Genomic DNA, 20911 nt, shown 5'->3' with positions numbered 1-20911 from the left:
GAGCTGTCTTTGCTGTCTTAATTTAGCTGTTCTAGTTCTGTGATCCTTAAACTTAACAGTGGCCAAGCATCTGGAAGACTTGCAATTTTGCAAAACATCCTTGAATCAATACACTTATTTCATCAAGCAAAAAACAGTTTATCAACAGAAAAATAACTACAATATGTATGTACCTTATAACATATAGAGGTGCTCCTTAATAACACTCATTAAAGTTCATTCCTTGCTAGACCAAGTTCCCTGAGGACAGGAACTGTGTCTGTTCATTTATCTCCTTTTATCCTAGCACCTGTCATGTTGTAGGTATATGGTACATGTGGAATGAATAAATGTAGTGTAAAGTCATTGCCATGTGACCTTCAAGTCAGTTCCAGCTTCCTGGGTTTTCTGTAAGTGCCATCATTTTGTAGTCTCTATACTCAACCAACCTGTAGTAGTGAGTACCAACTTTTTTAACATTACAGCAGAAAGCTTAAGACTTTAAAAATTATATTTTTTAAAAAGATTTTATTTATTTATTTGACAGAGAGAGAAAGATCACAAGTAGGTAGAGAAACAGGCGTGGGGGAGGGAAGCAGGCCCCCTGCTGAGCAGAGAGCCTGACGCAGGGCTTGATCCCAGGACTCTGGGATCATGACCTGAGCTGAAGGCAGAGGCTTAACCCACTGAGCCACCCAGGTGCCCCTATACCTACTTTTTAAAAGATTTTATTTATTTGAGAGAGAGAGCACAAATAGGGGAGGGGCAGAGAGAGAAGCAGACTCCCCACTGAGCAGGGAGCCCGATGTGGGGTTTGATCCCAGGAGCCCAGGATCATTACCTGAGCCAAAGGCAGATGCTGAGTGAACTGAGCCACCCAGGTGCCCCCCCAAATTATATCTATTAACAATTTTTATCAGTCTTATGAAATATGAAAATATTACATCATTTTTGTTTTTGGTGTCAGGAAAATCGGTCCAGCCAGTAGAGCCAATAGTGTTCCAAGGGAGTGTAATCTCAAAACCATTGTGGTAAATTTATAAGTACCTTTTCTATGGCTAATGATGAGTTTTCTTTTGTGTCGTAATGATCATATAACCCGTATCTTCCTAACAGTGTTGTGGAATGTCTATGGTGACTGTGATAACTATGCTACATTGAAGGGACACAGTGGGGCCGTGATGGAGCTGCATTATAACACTGATGGCAGGTGAGTAAGTAGTCTACATAATAGAATGACAGCTGCTTTCATACTAATTTTTCTTGGCAGCCTTTCACATTTCATCCATAAGTTTTCTGTCTCTCTGGAGACTTTGCTGTCAAAGACTACTGCATTTTCGGCAGTTACTTTATTATCCTATCACTGTCAACCCAGTCTCTTGTTCCGTGTATGCATTTATAAATACATCTCTATCTAACATCAATAGCCCAGACAATTTCTTTTTTAAGACATAAAACATAATTTTATATGCAGAAATCAGCTATTTTTACTATATAAGCAATAAAGTATTTACTTTGAGAAACTCAAAAATATATCAATTTAAAAATAGCCCAGGGACGCCTGGGTGGCTCAGTTGGTTAAGCAGCTGCCTTCGGCTCAGGTCATGATCCCAGCGTCCTGGGATCGAGTCCCACATCAGGCTCCTTGCTCAGCAGGGAGCCTGCTTCTCGCTCTGCCTCTGCCTACCATTCTGTCTGCCTGTGCTTGCTCTCTCCCCCCCTCTCTCTCTGATAAATAAATAAAATCTTTAAAATAAATAAATAAATAAATAAGTAAAAATAGCCCATATTCCTACCACTCCAAAGATTATCACTGTTAATATTTTGCTAGTGCTTCTCAAGTTTTTTTCCTGCTTTAAGCTATTTGGTTTTACATGTACATTAGAACTTCATGTATGATCTTTTCTGCTGCTTTTTCCTTTAACATTATTCACCTAATGTATCATTTATTATAACATACATTTATCATGAACATTTTAATGACGGCCTAATTTTACAATAACTACGTAATATAGAAATGTGATTATGCAAAGTTAATTAATCCCATTAGGTATTTCATTGAACATTCATTGTTTTATACCTCTGACCTTTAAAATCCTAAGGTCCCTAATCAACTGGTACATAGCCTTGTATGCATTTTTCCTGTTAATATTTAAGTAAAGAAAGCCTTATAAAATCAATTATAACTTAGAAATCATTGTCAGGGGCGCCCAGCTGGCTCAGTCTGAGGAGCATGTGATTCTTGAGCTCAGGGTCAGGAGTTTAAGCCCCTTGTTGGGTGTAGAGATTACTTAAATAATAAAACTTTTTAAAAAATCATTTTCAGAGATGAAATAGAAAACTTTTAATTTTAGAGAAAGGGTTATAGTTACTGAGTCACTGAGTCAAGAATTGCTGCAGTCTGTCTTCCTACTGTAGCAGGGAGTGATTAAACATTTCCAGATGGGAAAGTGTTTAAAACGTTATCTATCAAAAAGGAGGAAGAAATTGGGGAAACTGCTGTATTAGGTTGGGATATATCATGGGGACTGACAGAAGGACTTTTTTTCACATTTTCATGGGGTAGACCGTGTAACCCAGTCTAGAGCACCAGTAGGATTTGATAGGTAGGGCCTATGTCATGTGAGTACAACATGTCAGTGGCCTTAAAGAGTCTGGCTCATTTTGGCAAGTGGGGAGGATGGATGGCTATTGTTCGTCTTCACTCACTTGTTTTTTGTTCTTCCTCTTGCAGTATGCTCTTTTCCGCATCCACAGATAAAACTGTGGCAGTGTGGGATAGCGAAACAGGCGAGAGGGTTAAAAGGCTAAAAGGACATACTTCCTTTGTGAATTCCTGTTACCCGGCCAGGAGGGGCCCCCAGCTTGTCTGCACTGGCAGCGATGATGGGACAGTTAAGGTGGGTGTTGTCTGTCTGTATGTTGTTGCTGGTTCCGAGGTTCCACAATGTGAACTTACTTTGCCTTCCATCTATGGCGTAGCCTCCTCTCCACAACTTTGTTTTAGCGGTCATTTCCCAAAACAGAGGTCTTTCTGTTTTTACTTTAAGATTTTTTAATTTGAGAGAGAGAGCAAGTAGGGGTGAAGGGGAGCAGATCGGGAAGGAGAAGGACAAGCAGATTCCATGCTGCTTGTGGAGCCCAGTGCAAAACTCAGTCTCATAACCCTAAGCTCATGCTCTGAGCTGAAACCAAGAGTTAGCAGACACTTGACTGGCTGGGCCACCCAGGCACCCCAAAAACAGAGGTTTTTTAAAATAATGTGCAGTATTTTTAAGGATCTTGTAGCATGTTAGAACCATGTTGAACCTTTGTGACTTGGAATAAAATGGACCACCTGAGTGGATCTTTTTTTTTTTTTTTTAATTTATTTGTCAGAGAGAGAGAGAGAGAGCACGTGCACAGGCAGGCAGTGGCAGGCAGAGGCAGAGGGAGAAGCAGGCTCCCTTCCTGACAAGGAGCCCAATGCGGGACTCGATCCTAGGACACTGGGATCATAACCCAAGCCGAAGGCAGCTGCTTAGCCAACTGAGCCACCGAGGCATTCCCTGGGATTCTTGACTGAGCTGTTTACCTAAGTATGTGATCTCAGGCAGTTCACTTTTCTGATCCTGTCTCTTGGTCTTTAGAACAGTGACAGCAATATACATGTCTTACAAAGCTGTTGTAAAAGTATAGTCATTATATAAAAAGGTCAGTATATGGTTTAGTAACAAGATCATTTAGTTCAGTGATTCCAGCTAGTCTTCATGTCAGACTGCCTGAAGAACCTATTAAAAATAACCAGGTTCTCAGGACGCCTGGGTGGCTCAGTCCATTAAACATCTGCCTTCAGCTAAGGTCATGATCCCAGGGAGTTAGGATCAAATCCCACATTGGGCTCTTTGCTCAACAGGGAGCCTGCTTCTCCCTCTGCCTGCTGCTCCCCCTGCTTCTGCGCTCACTTTCACTCTCTCTCTCTTTCTTTGACAAATAAAAAATAGAATCTTAAAAACAAAACCAAAAAACTCAAGATTCTAGTTCAGTAGGTCTAGAATGGGAATTTTTGTTTTTAAATTAAGACTTCTTTAGAGCGTGAGGGATGCCATGAATTCCGTTTGGAGGCATCTTTAAGCTCACCGAGTAGACACCCCGAGCAAAGCTAACCCTCCCGAGTTGAAAATATTTATGGATAAGAAATTATCATTGAAATTAAATGGTGGCAGACATGTTCAAGGAATATTGCGGGGGTTCGATCCATTTATGAATCTTGTGATAGATGAATGTGTGGAGATGGCAACTGGTGGGCAACAGAACAATAATGGAATGGTGGTAATATGAGGAAATAGTATCATCATGTTAGAAGCCTTAGAACGAGTATAAACAATGGATGTGTTCATCAGAAGAATCAACTGCTTCCACATGTCCCTTCTCCATAGTACTTGTTTTACTACAATATAAAAATCAGATCGTGTACATTTTCATATTGAGCTTTTAATAGCCAAAAAAAAACAAAAAAACTTCTTCAAAGAGCAGTTTTAGGTTCACAGTAAAATTGAGGAGAAGATACAGAGATTTCCCATATACCCACTTCCCCCACACATCCATAGCCTCTCCCATGATCCCCCACCAGAGTGGTACATTTTTTACAATTGATAAACCTACACTAACACAGGGGCGCCTGGGTGGCTCAGTGTGTTAAAGACTCTGCCTTCGGCTCAGGTCATGATCTCAGGGTCCTGGGATCAAGCCCCGCATCAGGCTCTCTGCTCAGCAGGGAGCCTGCTTCCTCCTCTCTCTCTCTGCCTACTTGTGATCTCTGTCTGTCAAATAAATAAATAAAATCTTTTTTAAAAAAACCTACACTGACACATCCTAATCACCCAAGTCCATAGTTTATATTAGGGTTCACATTTAGTGTTACACATTCTGTGGTTTGGGACAAACATATAATTACATGTATCCATCACAGTGGTATCATACAGAGTATTTTTTCTACCCTAAAAATCCTCTGTGCTCCTTCTGTTCATCCCTCCCACCCCTGACAGCCACTGATCTTTTTACTGTCTCCATAGTTTTGTCTTTTTTGAGATTGGTTTCTTTTACTTGGTAATCATGCATTTTAAGAGTCTTCCATGTCTTATAGACAGCCTCTCCTCTGTTGTCCTGCGCACCGCTGCCTTGTAGTATGTTCAGTAAATTCCTATCTCCTTAAAAATAAAGAGATTCTTCCAGCCTTTGTAGCTCATTTGTTCTAGTGCCAAATAATATTCCATTGTCTGGACATACCACAGTTTATTCATTCACTTACTAAAGGACATCTCAGTTGCTTCCCAGAGTTGCAGTTATGAATAAAATTGCTGTAAACATCCATGTGGGAGTTTTGTGTGGACCTAAATTTTTCAACTCTGTTGAGTAAATACTGAGGACCACGATTGCTAGATCCTGTGGTAAGAGCATATTTAGTATTTGAGAAACCACCAGTCTGAGTGCCCAGCTGGCAGTTGATGGAGCATGCAGCTCTTGATCTTGGAACTGTAAATTTGAGCCCCATGTTGGATGTAGAGATTATTTAAAAATGAAATCTTAAAAGGAGAAAGAAACCACAAATCTGTCTTCCAAAATAGCTGTACCATTTTACATTCCCACCAGCAATGAGCAAGAATCCTTGTTGCTCTGCATCATCATTTGGTGGTGTCAGTGCTCCAGATTTTGGCTTCTCTAATAGGTATGTAGTCATACCTCGCTGTTAGTTTAATTTACATCTTCCTGATGACATAAAGTGGAACATCTCTTCATATGCTTTTTGTCATCTGTGTACATTCTTCGGTGAGGTGTCTGTTAAGATCTTTAGCTCATTTTTTTTTTTTTAAGATTTTATTTATTTGTCAGAGAGAGAGAGAGAGCGCAAGCACAGGCAGAGAGAGTGGCAGGCAGAGTCAGAGGGAGAAGCAGGCTCCCCGCGGAGCAAGGAGCCCAATGTGGGACTCGATCCCCGGACGCTGGGATCATGACCTGAGCCGAAGGCAGCTGCTTAACCAACTGAGCCACCCAGGCGTCCCGTTTAGCTCATTTTTTTTTAAGATTTTATTTATTTATTTGAGAGAGAGCACAAGCAGGGGGAGCGGCAGACAGAGGAAGAGGGAGAAGCAGGCTCCCCACTGAGTTGGGAACCTGACGTGGGGCTTGATCCCAGGACCCTGAGATCATGACCCGAGCAGAAGGCAGGTGCTTAAGCGACTGGAGCCACCCATGTGCCCCTTTAGCTCATTTTTAATCGTGTTGTTTGTTTCTTTATTGCTGAGTTTTGAGAGTTCTTTGTACATTTTGGATAATAGTCCCTTATCAGATATACAAATCTTTTCTCCCTGTCTCATGGTTTATCTTCTCATTCTCTTGACATTGTCTTTCTCAGGCAGAAGTTTTTAGCTTTCATGAAGTCCAGTTTATCAATTGTTTCTTTCACGAATTGTGCCTTTGATGTTGTATCTAAAAAGTTATTGCCATACCTCAGGTCATCTGTGTTTTCTTCTGTGTGATGCATTTTGAGTTAATTTTTGTGAAAGGTGCAAGGTCTGTGTCTAGATGCATGTTTTTTGCATGTGGATGTCCAGTTGTTCCAGTACCATTGGTTGAAGAAACTCACTTGTTCCATTGCCTTTTCTCCTTTGTCAAAGATCTGTTGACTGTATTTATGGGAGTCTATTTCTGGGCTCTGTGTTCTCTTCCATTGATATATTCTTTCTCCAGGACCATACTGTCTGGATTACTGTAGTTTTATAGTAAGTCTTTTTTTTTTTTTTTTTTTTTAAAGTAATCTCTATACTCAACCTGGGGTCGAACACACAACTCTAAGATCACAAGTCATATGCTCTTCCAACTGAGCCACCTAGGTGCCCCTAAAGTAAGTCTTGGAGGTCAGTTATCATCAGTCTTCCAACTTTAGTTTCTGCGTCAGTATTGTGTTGGCAATCTTGGATCTTTTGTCTCTATATGAACATTAGAATCAATTTGTTGATTTCCACAAAACTACTTACTAGAATTTTGGTTGGAATTGCATTGAATCTATGAAGTTGAGAATGACAATATTGAGTTTTCCTATGCATGAACATGGAATAGCTCTCCATTTATCTAGTTGGGTTTTTGTTTTGTTTTGTTTTTTAAAGATTTATTTATTTATTTGACAGAGGAGGAGAGACAACGAGAGAGGAAACGCTAAGCAGGGATAGTAGGGGAGGGAGGAACAGGCTTCCCACCAAGCAGGGAGCCCAATACAGGGCTCGATCCCTGGACCCTGGGATCATGACTCAAACCAAAAGCAGATGCTTAATGACTGAGCCACTCAGGCACCCCTAGTTCTTTGATTTCACTCATCAGAGTTTTGAGGTTTTCCTTATTTAGTTCCTGTACATATTTTGTTAAGTTTATATCTAAATATTCCTCTTTTTTGGGTGCTAATGTAAATGGGTTTTTTTGTTTGTTTGTTTGTTTGTTTGTTTTCTTTTTAAGAACCAGAATTTTTTTTTTTTTAAGATTTTATTTATTGGGACGCCTGGGTGGCTCAGTTGGTTAAGCAGCTGCCTTCGGCTCAGGTCATGATCCCGGCGTCCTGGGATCGAGTCCCACATCGGGCTCCTTGCTCGGCAGGGAGCCTGCTTCTCCCTCTGCCTCTGCCTGCCATTCTGTCTGCCTGTACTCGCTCTCTCCCCACCTCTCTCTCTGATAAATAAATAAAATCTTTAAAAAAAAAAAAAAAAGATTTTATTTATTTATTTGACAGAGATCACAAGTAGGCAGAGAGGCAGGCAGAGAGAAAGAGGAGGAAGCAGGCTCCCCGCCGAGCAGAGAGCCCGATGGGGGGCTTGATCCCAGGACCCTGAGATCATGACCTGAGCCAAAGACAGAGGCTTTAACCCACTAAGCCAACCAGGTGCCCCAAGAACCAGAATTTTTAAACCTGTTACTCTTCTGATTTGGTGTAGCAGGTCTGACAGTTCAGGAGCCATTGATCTCATCCAGCATCATCATTTTACTCTTTTATGATTATTTGTATTTGAGTGTGGTTGATGCATGTTAAATGAGATACAGGTATACAGCATAATGATTCGGCAGATTTATACATTATGCTACACTCACCATTGCACCCTCCTTTTCAAATGAGGAAACTGAGACCTAAAAATAGTGACTTTTATTTCAGGGGCACATAAGGACATACTACTTTGTAGGACCAGTCATTTTACTCTTTCTTTGGCACGAATTTTGGGTTCTGGGTAGTCTTTTTACTTATTTGACAGAGAGAGCACAAGCACAGGGAACAGCAGGCAGAGGGAGAAGGAGAGACGGGCTCCCTGCTGAACAAGGAGCCTGACAAGGGGCGTGATCGCAGGACCCTGGGATAATGACCTCAGCCAAAGGCAGATACGTAACCGACTGAACCACCAGGTGCCCCTTTGGGTAGTCTTTTAATGATTAAATCAGGATGGATTTCGAAGGAGTACATCTGAGAAACCACACTAAACCTATGATTGTTGCTTTATTGTTTTCTGTTCTAGGTTTGTAAGTGGGAATTTAATAACCTCTGTTTATAAGGGGGGAAACATTGTGTTGTATTTTACTCATCAGAATTCTCAAAAGAAAACAAAGCTTTCAGTAATTTTAGTATTTTCGGTCTAGAACTGGCAGCCTGAACATTCTCCATACTAGTAGTTGGCTTTTTTTTTTAAGATTTTATTTATTTGTTTCAGAGGGGGACAGCGAGAGAGAGCGTGCGCGCATGAGGAAGGGAAAGGGCAGAGGCATAGGGAGAAGCAGACTCCTAGCTGAGCTAGGAGCCTGATGCGGGACTCAATCCTGGGACCCCCAGGATCATGACCTGAGTCAAAGGCAGATGCTGAACCAGCTGAGCCACTCAGGTGCCCCCATACTAGTAGTTTTCATACTGTTTTTAACAATTCATTCTTTCTAATAAAGCAATTAGGAAATCATTTTTTTTTTAAGATTTTATTTATTTATTTGACAGACAGAGGTCACAAGTAGTTAGAGAGGCAGAGAGAGAGATGGGGAAGCAGGCTCCCTGCTGAGAAGAGAGTCCGATGCGGGGCTGGATCCCAGGACCCTGAGATCATGACCTGAGCCGAAGGCAGAGGCTTAACCCACTGAGCCACCCAGGCACCCCTAGGAAATCATTTTTTAGGGGCACGTGGGTGGCTCAGTCACTTAAATGTCTTCCTTTGGCTCCAGTCATGATGCCAGGGTCCTGGGATCAAGCCCCGTGTCTGTTCCCTACTCAGGAGAGAACCTGCTTCTCCCTCTCCCTTTGCCCCTCCCCCTGCTTCTTATGTGCACATGCTCTCTCTCACATAAATAAATAAATTCTTTTTAAAAATTTTAAAGGAAATCATTTTTTATATTGTATATAGGTTTAAAGCACACATATTATTATTATCTTTTATATATGTAAACATATATATAAATAAAGATTGTTCCCTTTTATAAACAATTTAGTCCTCGTGTCATTACACAGACCAAAGCAAGGAAGGTGTTTGGGTTAGAGGTGCGGGTGGGCCATCATGGCCCAAAGTGGTGTCAGGGCCCAAGTGAGGTGAGGAAAGCATCCATGCAGGATGGGAGCAGTCCATTGTAGGGAGATGGGGACTGACAAGGGTAAGGATGTCCACATGACAGAGTAGGTAGCCCAGTATGGGGAATTGGAGGGGAGAGCAGCCCAACATAGAGTCAGTGCCTAAGCAGAGTAAAAGTTTCATCTGTGCATTGGTGGGGGAGAAAGTATGTGTATGAGCTTGAGCTGAGAGTGTCCACATGGGATGAGAGCAGTTTAGGTCCAAAGACTGAGGCTAAGGATAGCATTCCTGAGGAAAGGCAGCCTGCAGAGGGATATTAGAGCCAGAGCAGAGTGAAGGGAGCATTCATACAAAGGGATAACCCAAATGGGGTGAGGAGGGGGTCCACATAGGAAATGGGAATCACAGTTCAAACAGAGAAAGGAAGACATTCATGCAGGGGAAGAGTAGAAAAGAATATAGGAGATTAATTACACACAGGAATCTTCATCATGTAAGTATAATAAGTATAACGGGAGACAGACTTCTCATTGTCAGAGAAAGGAGTTACCAGTACAGGAGAGAGGACTAAAATGCATCTTGTGTTGTTGGCATTGAACTGGATGTATCAGTGAGAACTCGTGGGATTCAACACATAAAACAGATAGGTATAGAAAAATAATAGATTAAGTGTGCATGTGCCTGTGTGTGCATATATTGTGTGCATATATTGGCAACTATCCACTGAGAGGGTTTAGGAACAATACCCCCAAAGCAGTGAGCATAGCTACTGGGTACATCTTGGTCTTTCAATACCATTTTCCACTAAAGAAACCAGGACTCCTTATTTTAGGCCTGGGCAGGAAAAGTACAAGATGAACCTGGAACATCTTATGCAATAATGCTTGTCAAAAGAACATTTTAATCAAATGATCAACTGAACATTATCCGTGATGGGACAAATCAAAACCATGAGCCACTCAACAAAATACAGTGAAAACACAGCATCACTCCAGTGAGATTCCTGCCAAAGAGTCATAACTTGAATCTAATCATGAAGAAATATCAGACAAACCCAAACTGAGGGACATTCTATGAAATAACTATCCTATTATTTGAGAAGCATCAAGGTCAAGAAAAGTCTGAGACACTCTTCCAGGCTGAAGGAGACTAAAGAAACATGACCCATAAATTCAGCACATGAATCTGAACTGAATCTCTTTGCAATAAAAGACATTGGGACAAGTTGTGAAACTTGAATGAAATCTGAGGATTGGATGATAATAATGTATTGGTGTTAATTTTGATAGGTTGTGTTAAGATTTTATAGGAATATATATACACACATATATATGTGTATAAATATAAAAATCTTTTAAAAAGAGATACATATAATACACACATATACATACACATGTATATATGTGTATATATACATATATATATACACATATTTTTAAGATTTTTTAAAGATTTTTTAAGATTTTTTTAAAGATTTTATATATTTGAGAGAGAGAGAGAGATAGCAAGAGAGAGCATGAGTGGGGTGAAGGGGCAGAGGGCGAGGGAGAAAGAGGCTTTCTGATGAGCAGGGAGCCCAATATGGGACTTTATTCTAGGACCCTGAGATCAGGACCAGAGCCAAAGGCAGACCCTTAAGGACTGAGCCACCCAGGCACCCCAAAGATTTTACTTACTTGAGAGAGAGAGCACATGAACAGGGGTGGGAGGTGGGAGGTGGGGGTGGAGAGCAGCAGAGGAAGAAGGAGAAGCAGACTCCCCACTGAGCAGGGAGCCTAGCGCAGGGCTAGATCCCAGGACCCCAGGGTCATGGCTGGAGCCGGAGGCAGACGCTTAGCCAGCTGAGCCACCAGACACCCCTATTATATGTATTTCATAGGACAAACGCACAAAGGTATTTAGGAGTGGTGAAGCTCTCGGGTCATGGTTCCAGAGTCTGCTCAGCAGGGAGCCTAACCCAGGGCTCCATCCCAGGACCCTGGAACCATGACCCAAGCCAAAGGCAAATGCCTAACCGACTGAGCCACCCAGGCGCCCAAAGCATGGGACTTTTGATCTCAGGGTTGTGAGTTCAAGCCCATGTTGGTTGTAGAGATTACTAAAAATAAATAAACTTAAAAAAAAAATTTTTTTAATGTAGACCCATGTTATATAAGTCTGTTTTTTATTAAATAGAGCCTAGTTGTTTATAGAGTATAGGGTTCTAGAGTTGTTGTACCTAATCTTTATCTTCTTCTATTGTTAATAAGTCAAACAGCTGTTGAAAATAAATGTTAACTTTTTATAACAAACATATGTTTAGTATTTATAAGAAATTAACACTTTTTAGTAAATTCAACATGAATGTAATGGAATCAGACAATACTAGATTCTTGTCCTTGTTTTGCCCTTGACCTACTGGGTATTTCTCATCAAGTTAGTTCTATCTTTGCTCTTTAGTTTAAAGATTTATTTATTTATTTATTTGACAGAGAGAGATCACAAGTAGGCAGAGAGGCAGGAAGAGAGGCAGGCAGAGAGAGAGGAGGAAGCAGGCTCCCTGCCAAGCAGAGAGCCCGATGTGGGACTCGATCCCAGGACCCTGAGATCATGACCTGAGCTGAAGGCAGCGGCTTAACCCACTGAGCCAGCCAGGCGCCCTGCTCTTTAGTTTATTCATCCATGAAAGTTGGGATTAACTAGTAACTTTTAAACATTTTTTAAATCACAATCTGCATTAAGGAATACATTTTATACTATGACCCAGAATATACTCCCCTCAATACATCTGTGTTTATGAATCAACCGTTTCTATAGGGGACATTTTCTTCTATATTTTTTTTTAATTGGGGTAAAATTCACATAACATAAATTTACCATTTTAACCATTTTAAAAGGTATACAATTCAATGGCTTTTAGTACATTCACAATATGTGTGCTGATCACCATGATCCAATACCAAAACCGCCCCCCCCCCCAATAAAAATTAGAAAAGGGTGGGAACAGTCCATTATAGGGAGACCGGGACTGACAAAGATTAGGAGGGCAAAAGAGAAACCCCATACCCATTTAGCAGTCAGTACTTTTTCCCTACCTTCCAGCCCCTGGCAACCACTAATCTCCTTTTTGTCTCTATGTACTTGCCTCTTCTGGGCATTTCATATAAATAGAATAGAATCATATAAGTGGCCTTTTTGTGTTCAGTTTCTTTCACTCAGCTTAATGTTTTCAGGCTTCATCCTTGTTGTGACATGTATTAATATTTCATTCCTTTTTAACACTGCTACAAAGATTGGTGTACAAGTTTTTGTTTCATTTCTCTTGGGTATATATCTAGGAGGAAGATTGCTGGGTTGTATGGTAATTCTGCTTTAGCTTTTTGGGGAACATACAGGCTTTTCCACAGCAGCCAGATCATTTTATATTCCCACCAGTGGTGTTCGAGGGTTCCGATTTTTCCTCACCATCACTTGTTAGTTTCTGTGATTCCTTTTTTGTTTTGGTTTTTGTTTTTTTGTTAATTATAACCATCGTAGTGAGTGTGAAGCAATCTCTAATTGTTGTTTTGATTTGCATTTCCCAGCTAATTCATGATGCTGAGCCTCTTTTCTTGTGCTTACAGCTCCTGAAAAGAAATGTTTATTCAGGGCCTTTGCCCATTTTGGGGGCTATTTGCAATGTTGTTGAACTATGTTTTTTTTTTTTTTTCATTCTGGATACTAGATGTTTATCAGATACATGATTTGCAAATATTTCTACCACTGTTGGTTATCTTCTCATCTCATTTTCTTGATACTGTCCTTTGTACAGAAGTTTCTCATTTTTATGAAGTTCAGTTTATGTTTTTTCTTTGGTCACTTGTTCTTTTGGTTTCATAGCTAATAATTCATTGCCAAATCCAAGACCATGAAAATTTACCCCTGTGTTTTCTTCTAAGAATGTCATAGTTTTAACTTTTACATTTAGGTCTTTATCCACATGGAGTATATTTTTCCATATAGTATGAGATAAAGGTCTGCTTTTGTTATTTTGAGTATGGTTATCCAGTTGTCCCATCATCATAATTTCCTGTTGAAAACATTTGAATATTATAATGTGGTAACTGTGGAAATTACTTTCTCCCAGGGGTTTGTTGTTGCTACTTGTTTAGTAAATTATCTTGTTCTTTTTCCTTTTTTTTTTTTTTTTTAAAGATTTTATTTATTTATTTGACAGAGAGAGACACAGTGAGAGAGGGAACACAGGCAGGGGAAGTGGGAGAGGGAGAAAAGCAGACTTCCCGCCAAGCAGGGAGCCTGATGCGGGGCTCGATCCCAGGACCTTAGATCATGACCTGAGCTGAAGGCAGCTGCTTAATGACTGAGCCACCCAGGTGCCCCACCTTTCTTTTTTTTTCTTTTTCTTTTTCTTTTTTTTAAGATTTACTTATTATTTGGGGAGCCTGGGTGGCTCAGTCATTAAGCATCTGCCTTTTGCTAAGGTCAGGATCCCAGGGTCCTGGGATCAAGCCCTGCATCAAGTTCCCTGCTCGGCGGGAAGCCTGCTTCTCCCTCTCCCACTTCCCCTGCTTGTGTTCCCTCTCTCGCTATGTCTCTCTCTGTCAAATAAATAAATAAAATCTTTTAAAAAAAGAATTTACTTATTATTAGAGAGAGAGAGAGTGCATGAGCAGGGGGAGAGGCAGAGGGAAAGAGAATCTCAAGGCGACTCCCTGCTAAGCACAGAGCCCATCCAACACAGGGCTCAATCCCAGGACTCTGAGACCATGACCTGAGCCGAAACCAGACATCAGCCACACAAGTGAGCCACCCAGGCACTCCTATTAAGTGAATTTTCTGAGGTAATTTTATAAAGTCTGTATTATTTGCCATGTGTAGCCACTGAAATCTCTGTTGCATTAGCTTGGTGGCTCACTAATGATTTGACAGAGATTTTCTTAATCACTTGTGGGAAAAAAAACCTCTCCCCAGTCTTTGCAGACTCATTGTGTATGTTTGGGGGGTGTCTGTCTTTACCAGGCAGTTTACAGCTTTGTGTCAGTTTACAACTTTCTGTTAGCCTTCACTTCCTGCTTGTGCGGAGCTTGTGCAGGTCTGCAAGAGAGCTTAGGACCTTCTCAGGTCTTTTCTGAACATGTGCCAGACATGGGCATGCAAATGGCCTTCTAGAGTCCTAGGAATACGTCAGCTTTTCAAAGCTCTTTTTCTCCAAACTGTGTCATTCCCCAGCTTTTCTCCCAAGCTTTTTGGTTTGTGTACAGTTTGCCCCAACTCTCATCCCTGGCCCCAGACAGCAGAGGCTAATGCATTTGCCTTTAAATGTTTTAAACAAATGCCTCTGCCCTGGCAGAGTTCCAAGTTATGCAAAACGAAGTCAAACCTTTTAAGTTCATCCTTCAGGGAGCCACCAGAAAGTTAAAAACAACCACAGTTCTTTGAGAATAAGGTCCATTCTAGTCCCTCTGGTATAGGAACCTATACTGGGAATATGGGCCATTGTCTTCAGAGCTCTTGCTGAGTAGGAGAGGGAGACAGGGTAAGTTAAAACACTAAAACTTTTTTACCAAGACTCAGGAGGGTTTTTTTCCTCATTAAGCATTTTACTGGTTGCTACAAAGTTTTGAATAGTTTCTAGAGTTCTGAGAAAGTTAATTCTGCCAGGATTTTTGCCACATAATTCTCTGCTTTTATAGAGGGGCAACCTTTTAGCATTCCCTACTCTGCCGTTTTCATTGATGTAACCTCTCTCTGTATGTTTTTTAACGTGAGCCACAGCTCATTAATGCTGCAGTTTGAAAGCACTGGTCTGACATCCTTGCTGTGCAAAAGAGCATATGAACTAAGCAAGCAGAGGATTTCCATTCTAAGGCATGTTGATGAACTATGATTATTCATACTTTAACAAAGGTGTCTGAAAATACAACCAAAGTAATTTGTTACCCCAACTTTCAGATACATTGGCCAAATTACATCACTTCTCACCATGTTAGTAGAATATCCAGACAAGTTTCTGAATGGTGTCCCTGTTAAAAATGTATTTACCTGGGCACCTGGGTGGCTCAGTTGTTTAAGCCACTGCCTTCAGCTCAGGTCATGATCCTGAAGTCCTGGGATTAAATCCCATATCCGGCTGTCTCTGCTTTGCAGGGAGCCTGCTTCTCCTTCTCCCTCTGCCTGCCACTCCTTCTGCTTGTGCATACACTCTCGCTCTCTCTGTCAAATAAATAAATAAAATCTTTCAAAAAAGAAAAAAAATGTATTTACCTCTACAAAATCCTTAAGACTTCAGGATGTACTATGCAATTACTTACAATGATATTTGACCATAGACCCTCCTATTCCTCTGCTTCAGCTGTGGGACATCCGGAAGAAAGCAGCCATCCAGACATTTCAGAACACCTACCAGGTGTTAGCTGTGACCTTCAATGACACAAGTGACCAGATTATTTCTGGTGGAATAGACAACGATATCAAGGTATGTTTAATGTTTGTGTTACACCTCCCTTTCACCTGTCTCCATTCACAGATGGTAGTCTTTTCAAACTTCTGAGTTTGTGATAGCTTTGTACTTTATACCAACTACAAAGAAGATAGTAACTTAAATCTTGTTTTCTTTCTGCCCTATCCTTATTGACTTCTAAGTCAAGGGTTGCATTATAGCATATAAATGCCATCAGGGACCAGACAGTTCATGTGAATTGAAGCCCCATGTGTGGAGTCTGTGAACGTGAAGAGTGCGTTCCCTGGCTAAAGACATTTGCAACCTTTTTTTCCCCCTCACTCTGTTGGCCTGCTGAGATAGCGTTGAATCACCCTGTGATTCTCAACTCTGATCTCTGAGTGTGTCTTTCTCTTTGAGACTGCACAAAGGAAGTTTCAGAGAATCCACAGCCAAGAAAGAGGGAAGGCGGTGATGATGTGAGAGTGGCGGTGGTCCACACAGCAGCACAGTGTACTCGTGCTTTTGACCAATTAACTTGGTTTCTAACCCCAGTTCTGTCATTTTCTAGTTTTTTAGGACTGCAAGCAAGTTCTTTAACAGCCTTTTAATAACCACAATAATAACATCTACTTCATGGGGTTGTAGTGAGGATTAAATGAACTTAATGCATTAATTAGAGCACGTAGCGGTTTCTGGACATAGCAAATGCCAGTGGTTGGAAAGTGTTTTGGGGGTTACACAATTTGTGTCTGTCTTTACATACTGGCTTCCTTAAGTGTTTCAAAGATTCTTGGCCTTCTGTTTTACCTTTAGAGTGATAACTGTAGGTTGTGTCTGTCTTTACATACTGGCTTCCTTAAGTGTTTCAAAGATTCTTGGCCCTCTGTTTTACCTTTAGAGTGATAACTGTAGGTAAATATCCAGCTTCCTACTGTTCCTATCTAAAAATGTAAGACTGTGTGCCCTTCCCTCCCTGCCTCCTCTGCTGCTACTACAGATGAAATGTCCTTGCTTTTGTTTAAAGGTAGTCCCTTCATTGGAAGGATATCGGCTCCTTTTCCCTGACTGGGCCCTCATACCATCTGTTTTCCCAGATCCTGTTTCCAGTCTGCTCTTCTGTCTTCGCATCATCACTCCCGCTGCGCTCAGCTCTTGGCCTTAGGGTGGGGAGTCTTCCTTTCATTCCACTTCCTCCTGTTGTTGCCCTGTCCGTCTTCCCCTTCACAGCCAGACTTCTTTCGTGGTGGTGACAGTAATAATGTTATCGTTACCGTGGGACCCTCACTGTCAGTGTCAGGCCTTGTTCTTCGAGCTTTCTCTTACTCATTTAAGCTTCACAGCACCCTATGAAATAAATGCTATTCACGCCATTTTACAGATGAAGAAACTGAATTAAAAGAAGTCCGGCAAAACCCAGACTCGGGTTTCAGAGTCCTGCTCTTAATGCCTATGAGAAGTGCCCTCTGATGATTGTTCTACACTCACTGTCTTCAGTTCCACCCCATTTCATTCCTCCACTCCATGTCTCCTGATCACTCCTCAGCAGTCTGGCTTCTGCCTCCATTGTTTCATTGGTGACCTTTTCTTCAAGGTCACCAATAATCCTCCTCCCTGTTCCTAAATTCAGTAGATTCTTTTTTTTTTTTTTTAAGATTTTATTTATTTATTTGACAGAGAGAAATCACAAGCAGATGGAGAAGCAGGCAGAGAGAGAGAGATAGAGGGAAGCAGGCTCCCCACTGAGCAGAGAGCCCGATGCGGGACTCGATCCCAGGACCCCGAGATCATGACCTGAGCCGAAGGCAGTGGCTTAACCCACTGAGCCACCCAGGTGCCCCTTCAGTAGATTCTTTTAATCTTTAATAGTTGTAACAGTATACTCTCCTACCCCCTCTGGCATATCATTTTCAAATACCTCTGAGAGCCATTCTTTCTATATATACTTGTCAGGTGAACGTGATAACCACTACACTATGGAAACTCTCTATACATATTTGAAATGTCGTTATTCCCCAAGGTCCTTTACTAGGTGCTTCTCACTATATCCCTTTTCCCTGGACAGTTCTCACCTAAGTCCATGGCTTTATCATCTGTATGCTGACTTTATATTTCCGGCCCAGATCTTCAGCTCCAGACCCCTGCATACAGCCAAGCTCTCAACATTCCCCCGCTTAGATGTCCCATAATATTTGAAAATTGACCATTTCCAAAATTTAACTTCCCATCCTTTTTCTATCTTATAACTGTATGGAGGATGTCAAATCAGGGCATAGGAACTTAATTAGATCATCTTAATAGCTAATGCAGTATTTCCCAGAGAGAAGTTTGGGAGCCCATTAGCTTTAGAATCACTAGAGGTCATCTCATACACATGACAGTAGGTTAGTGTCATTAAGTTATTATAATTTTCATACTTTTAAAATTATTAAGAGTGTCTGGCTGGCTCAGTTTGTAGAGCATGTGACTCTTGATCTCAGAGTCATGAGTTCAAGCCCCCCACATTGGGCATAGAGGTTACAAAGAAAAAGAAAAAGAATTCCCATTAAAAAATAATAATAAAATAATTATTAAAGTTTACATATGGCGAAATCAAGTTTGTTTTGTATACAGTTTTATGAATGTTTATGGTTGCATAGATTTGTGTAGCTACCACAAACAAGGTACAGAACAATTTACATCATCCCCAAAATTTTGTAGTGTTCACTTGTGTCAAACCCTCTTTCCATTCCTAACTCATTCCAACCACTGATCTCTTCTTTGTCCTGTAGTTCCTTTTTGTAGAATATCATACAAATGGAATCATACAGTATGTATAACCTTTTGAGACTGGCTTCTTTTCTTTAAGTCTGAGAATTTGATGCCCTCATCTCCACTATGAGGATAGATCAGCTTAAGAGTAATACTCTTGTGCTAGGAAAGCCTTCTTATGACATACAGTGTGGCTTATTCCACATTCTTTATCCTAGACTCTTCCTGGGTCTTCTCTAAACAGATATATTTAATTATGCTATAGTCCTTAAGGGGTACCCGATCCCATTTTAGGATTTGAAGGTTTTCCATGACTTCTCAGACACGCAATGTATGTTATACCTTCTGTCAAGGTAGGCAGTTTCTGTAGACAGCTAATCTCAACTCTGTTCTGAAGGCCAAATTTATCTCACAGAGAATGTGCAAATAAAGTTCTATAAGTACAGTAATAACATATGTCACTAGGTTTTTTTCTAAGAGGATGTCCTTCAGGGGTACCTGGGTGGCTCAGTCAGTTGAGCATCTGACTCCTGATCTCAGCTCAGGTCTTGATCTCAGGGTCAGGAGTCCAAGCCCCATACTGGACTCCATGTTGGCTGTGGAGCCTACTTAGAAAATGAATGAATAAATGAATGACCTTCATATTTCTTTGAGAAGTTCCCTATTTCTAGTGTCATGTAATTTGGTGAATTATTTCCTACTTATTATAACTGTGTTGTTTTTTTTTGTTTTTTCTTTTCTTTTTCTTTAAGGTTTTTTGTTGTGTTTTTTTTTTAATAATCTCTACACACAATGTAGGGCTCAAACTCATGACTCCTAGGTCAAGAGTCACATGCGGGATGCCTCAGTGGCTCACTCAGTTAAGTGTCTGCCTTCAGCTCTGGTCATGATCCCAGGGTCCTGGGATGGAGCCCCATGTCAGTCTCCCTGCTCAATGGGGAATCTGCCCCTCCCCCAAGTATGTGTATGTGTGCACGCTTTCTTTCTCTTTCCAAATAAATAAATAAATAAATAAATACATGAGTAATGAGTAAATAGGAAGTCTATTCTGTCTACAAATATTCAGATTTTTCTGCCAATCCAATGCTTTGTTTTCAGGATTTTTTTTCTTTTTTTTTTTTTTTAAGATTCTATTTATTGGGACACCTGGGTAGCTTAGTTGGTTGAGCTGCTGCCTTTGGTTCAGGTCATGATCCCAGGATCCTGGGATCGAGTCCCACATCGGGCTTCTTGCTCAGCTGGGAGCCTGCTTCTCTCTCCGCCTCTGCCTGCTTGTGCATGCGTTCTCTCTCTCTCTCTCTCTCTCAAATAAATAAAATCTTTTTTAAAAAATTCTATTTACTTATTTGAGAGAGATGGGACACCTTGGTAGCTCAGTGAGTTAAAGTCTCTGCCTTCAGCTCAGGTCATAATCCCAGGGTCCTGGGATTGACCCTGCATCAGGCTCTCTGCTCAGCGTGGAGCCTGCTTCCTTTCCTCTCTCTGCCTGCTTTTCTGTCTACTTGTGATCTCTGTCTGTCAGATAAATAAATAACATCATTTTTAAAAAATACTATTTATTTGAGAGAGAGAAAGAGCAAGAGCACAGAGAGAGGAAGAAGCAGACTTACCACTGAGCAAAGAGCCCGATGCAGGGCTTGATCCTAGGACCCTGAGATCATGACCTGAGCCAAACGCAGACGCTCAACCAACTGAGCCACCCAGGCACCCCAGAATTTATTTATTTATTTATTTATTTTTAAAGAATGTACCCAGTAGGAGTGCCTGGATGGCTCAGCGGGTTAAAGCCTCTGCCTTCGGCTCAGGTTATGATCTAGCATGAAAACTCATATTGTTGATGCCCACTAACCAGAGACCCAAACATTCACTGAACAACTGATTTGGGCACTTGGAAAATATCTTGCTTAAATTAGTTCTTTCTGCCACAAATCCCAGATACACACTGATTGTGCACAAACAATGTGTGCAGGCCACAAGAAGGAAGGTCTGGAAATGGTGCCCAAGTGTCGGGGCAACTGGCTTTTGGCTCAGATCATGATGCCAGTGTCCTGGGATGGAGTCCGGCTTTGGGCTCCTTGCTCAGCAGGGAGCCTGCCTCTCTTTCTCCCTCTGCTTACCACTCTGCCTGCTTGTGCTCTCTCTTTCTCAGTCAAATAAATAAATAAAATCTTTTTAAAAAAGATTCTCTCTTGGGGTGCCTGGG

General features: G+C 41.2%; 1 protein-coding gene and 1 pseudogene across 1 annotated transcript in view; both read left to right on the top strand.

Moving 5' to 3' along the window:
* The window catches only part of SNRNP40 (small nuclear ribonucleoprotein U5 subunit 40), a 33992-nt gene that overhangs the window by 3735 nt on the left and 9346 nt on the right, over window positions 1–20911 (top strand). Inside the window, exons 3-5 of the mRNA XM_059136609.1 lie at window positions 1096–1189; window positions 2714–2879; window positions 15871–15993. Of these exons, the coding sequence (XP_058992592.1) occupies window positions 1096–1189; window positions 2714–2879; window positions 15871–15993 (383 nt within the window). The remainder of the gene's footprint in view (window positions 1–1095; window positions 1190–2713; window positions 2880–15870; window positions 15994–20911) is intronic.
* LOC131809483 (small nuclear ribonucleoprotein G-like) lies at window positions 3391–9457 on the top strand (annotated as a pseudogene).

This window comes from Mustela lutreola, chromosome 10 (assembly GCF_030435805.1).
Source record: "Mustela lutreola isolate mMusLut2 chromosome 10, mMusLut2.pri, whole genome shotgun sequence".
Taxonomy (NCBI): domain Eukaryota; kingdom Metazoa; phylum Chordata; class Mammalia; order Carnivora; family Mustelidae; genus Mustela; species Mustela lutreola.
This window is presented reverse-complemented; position numbering and strand designations above follow the sequence as displayed.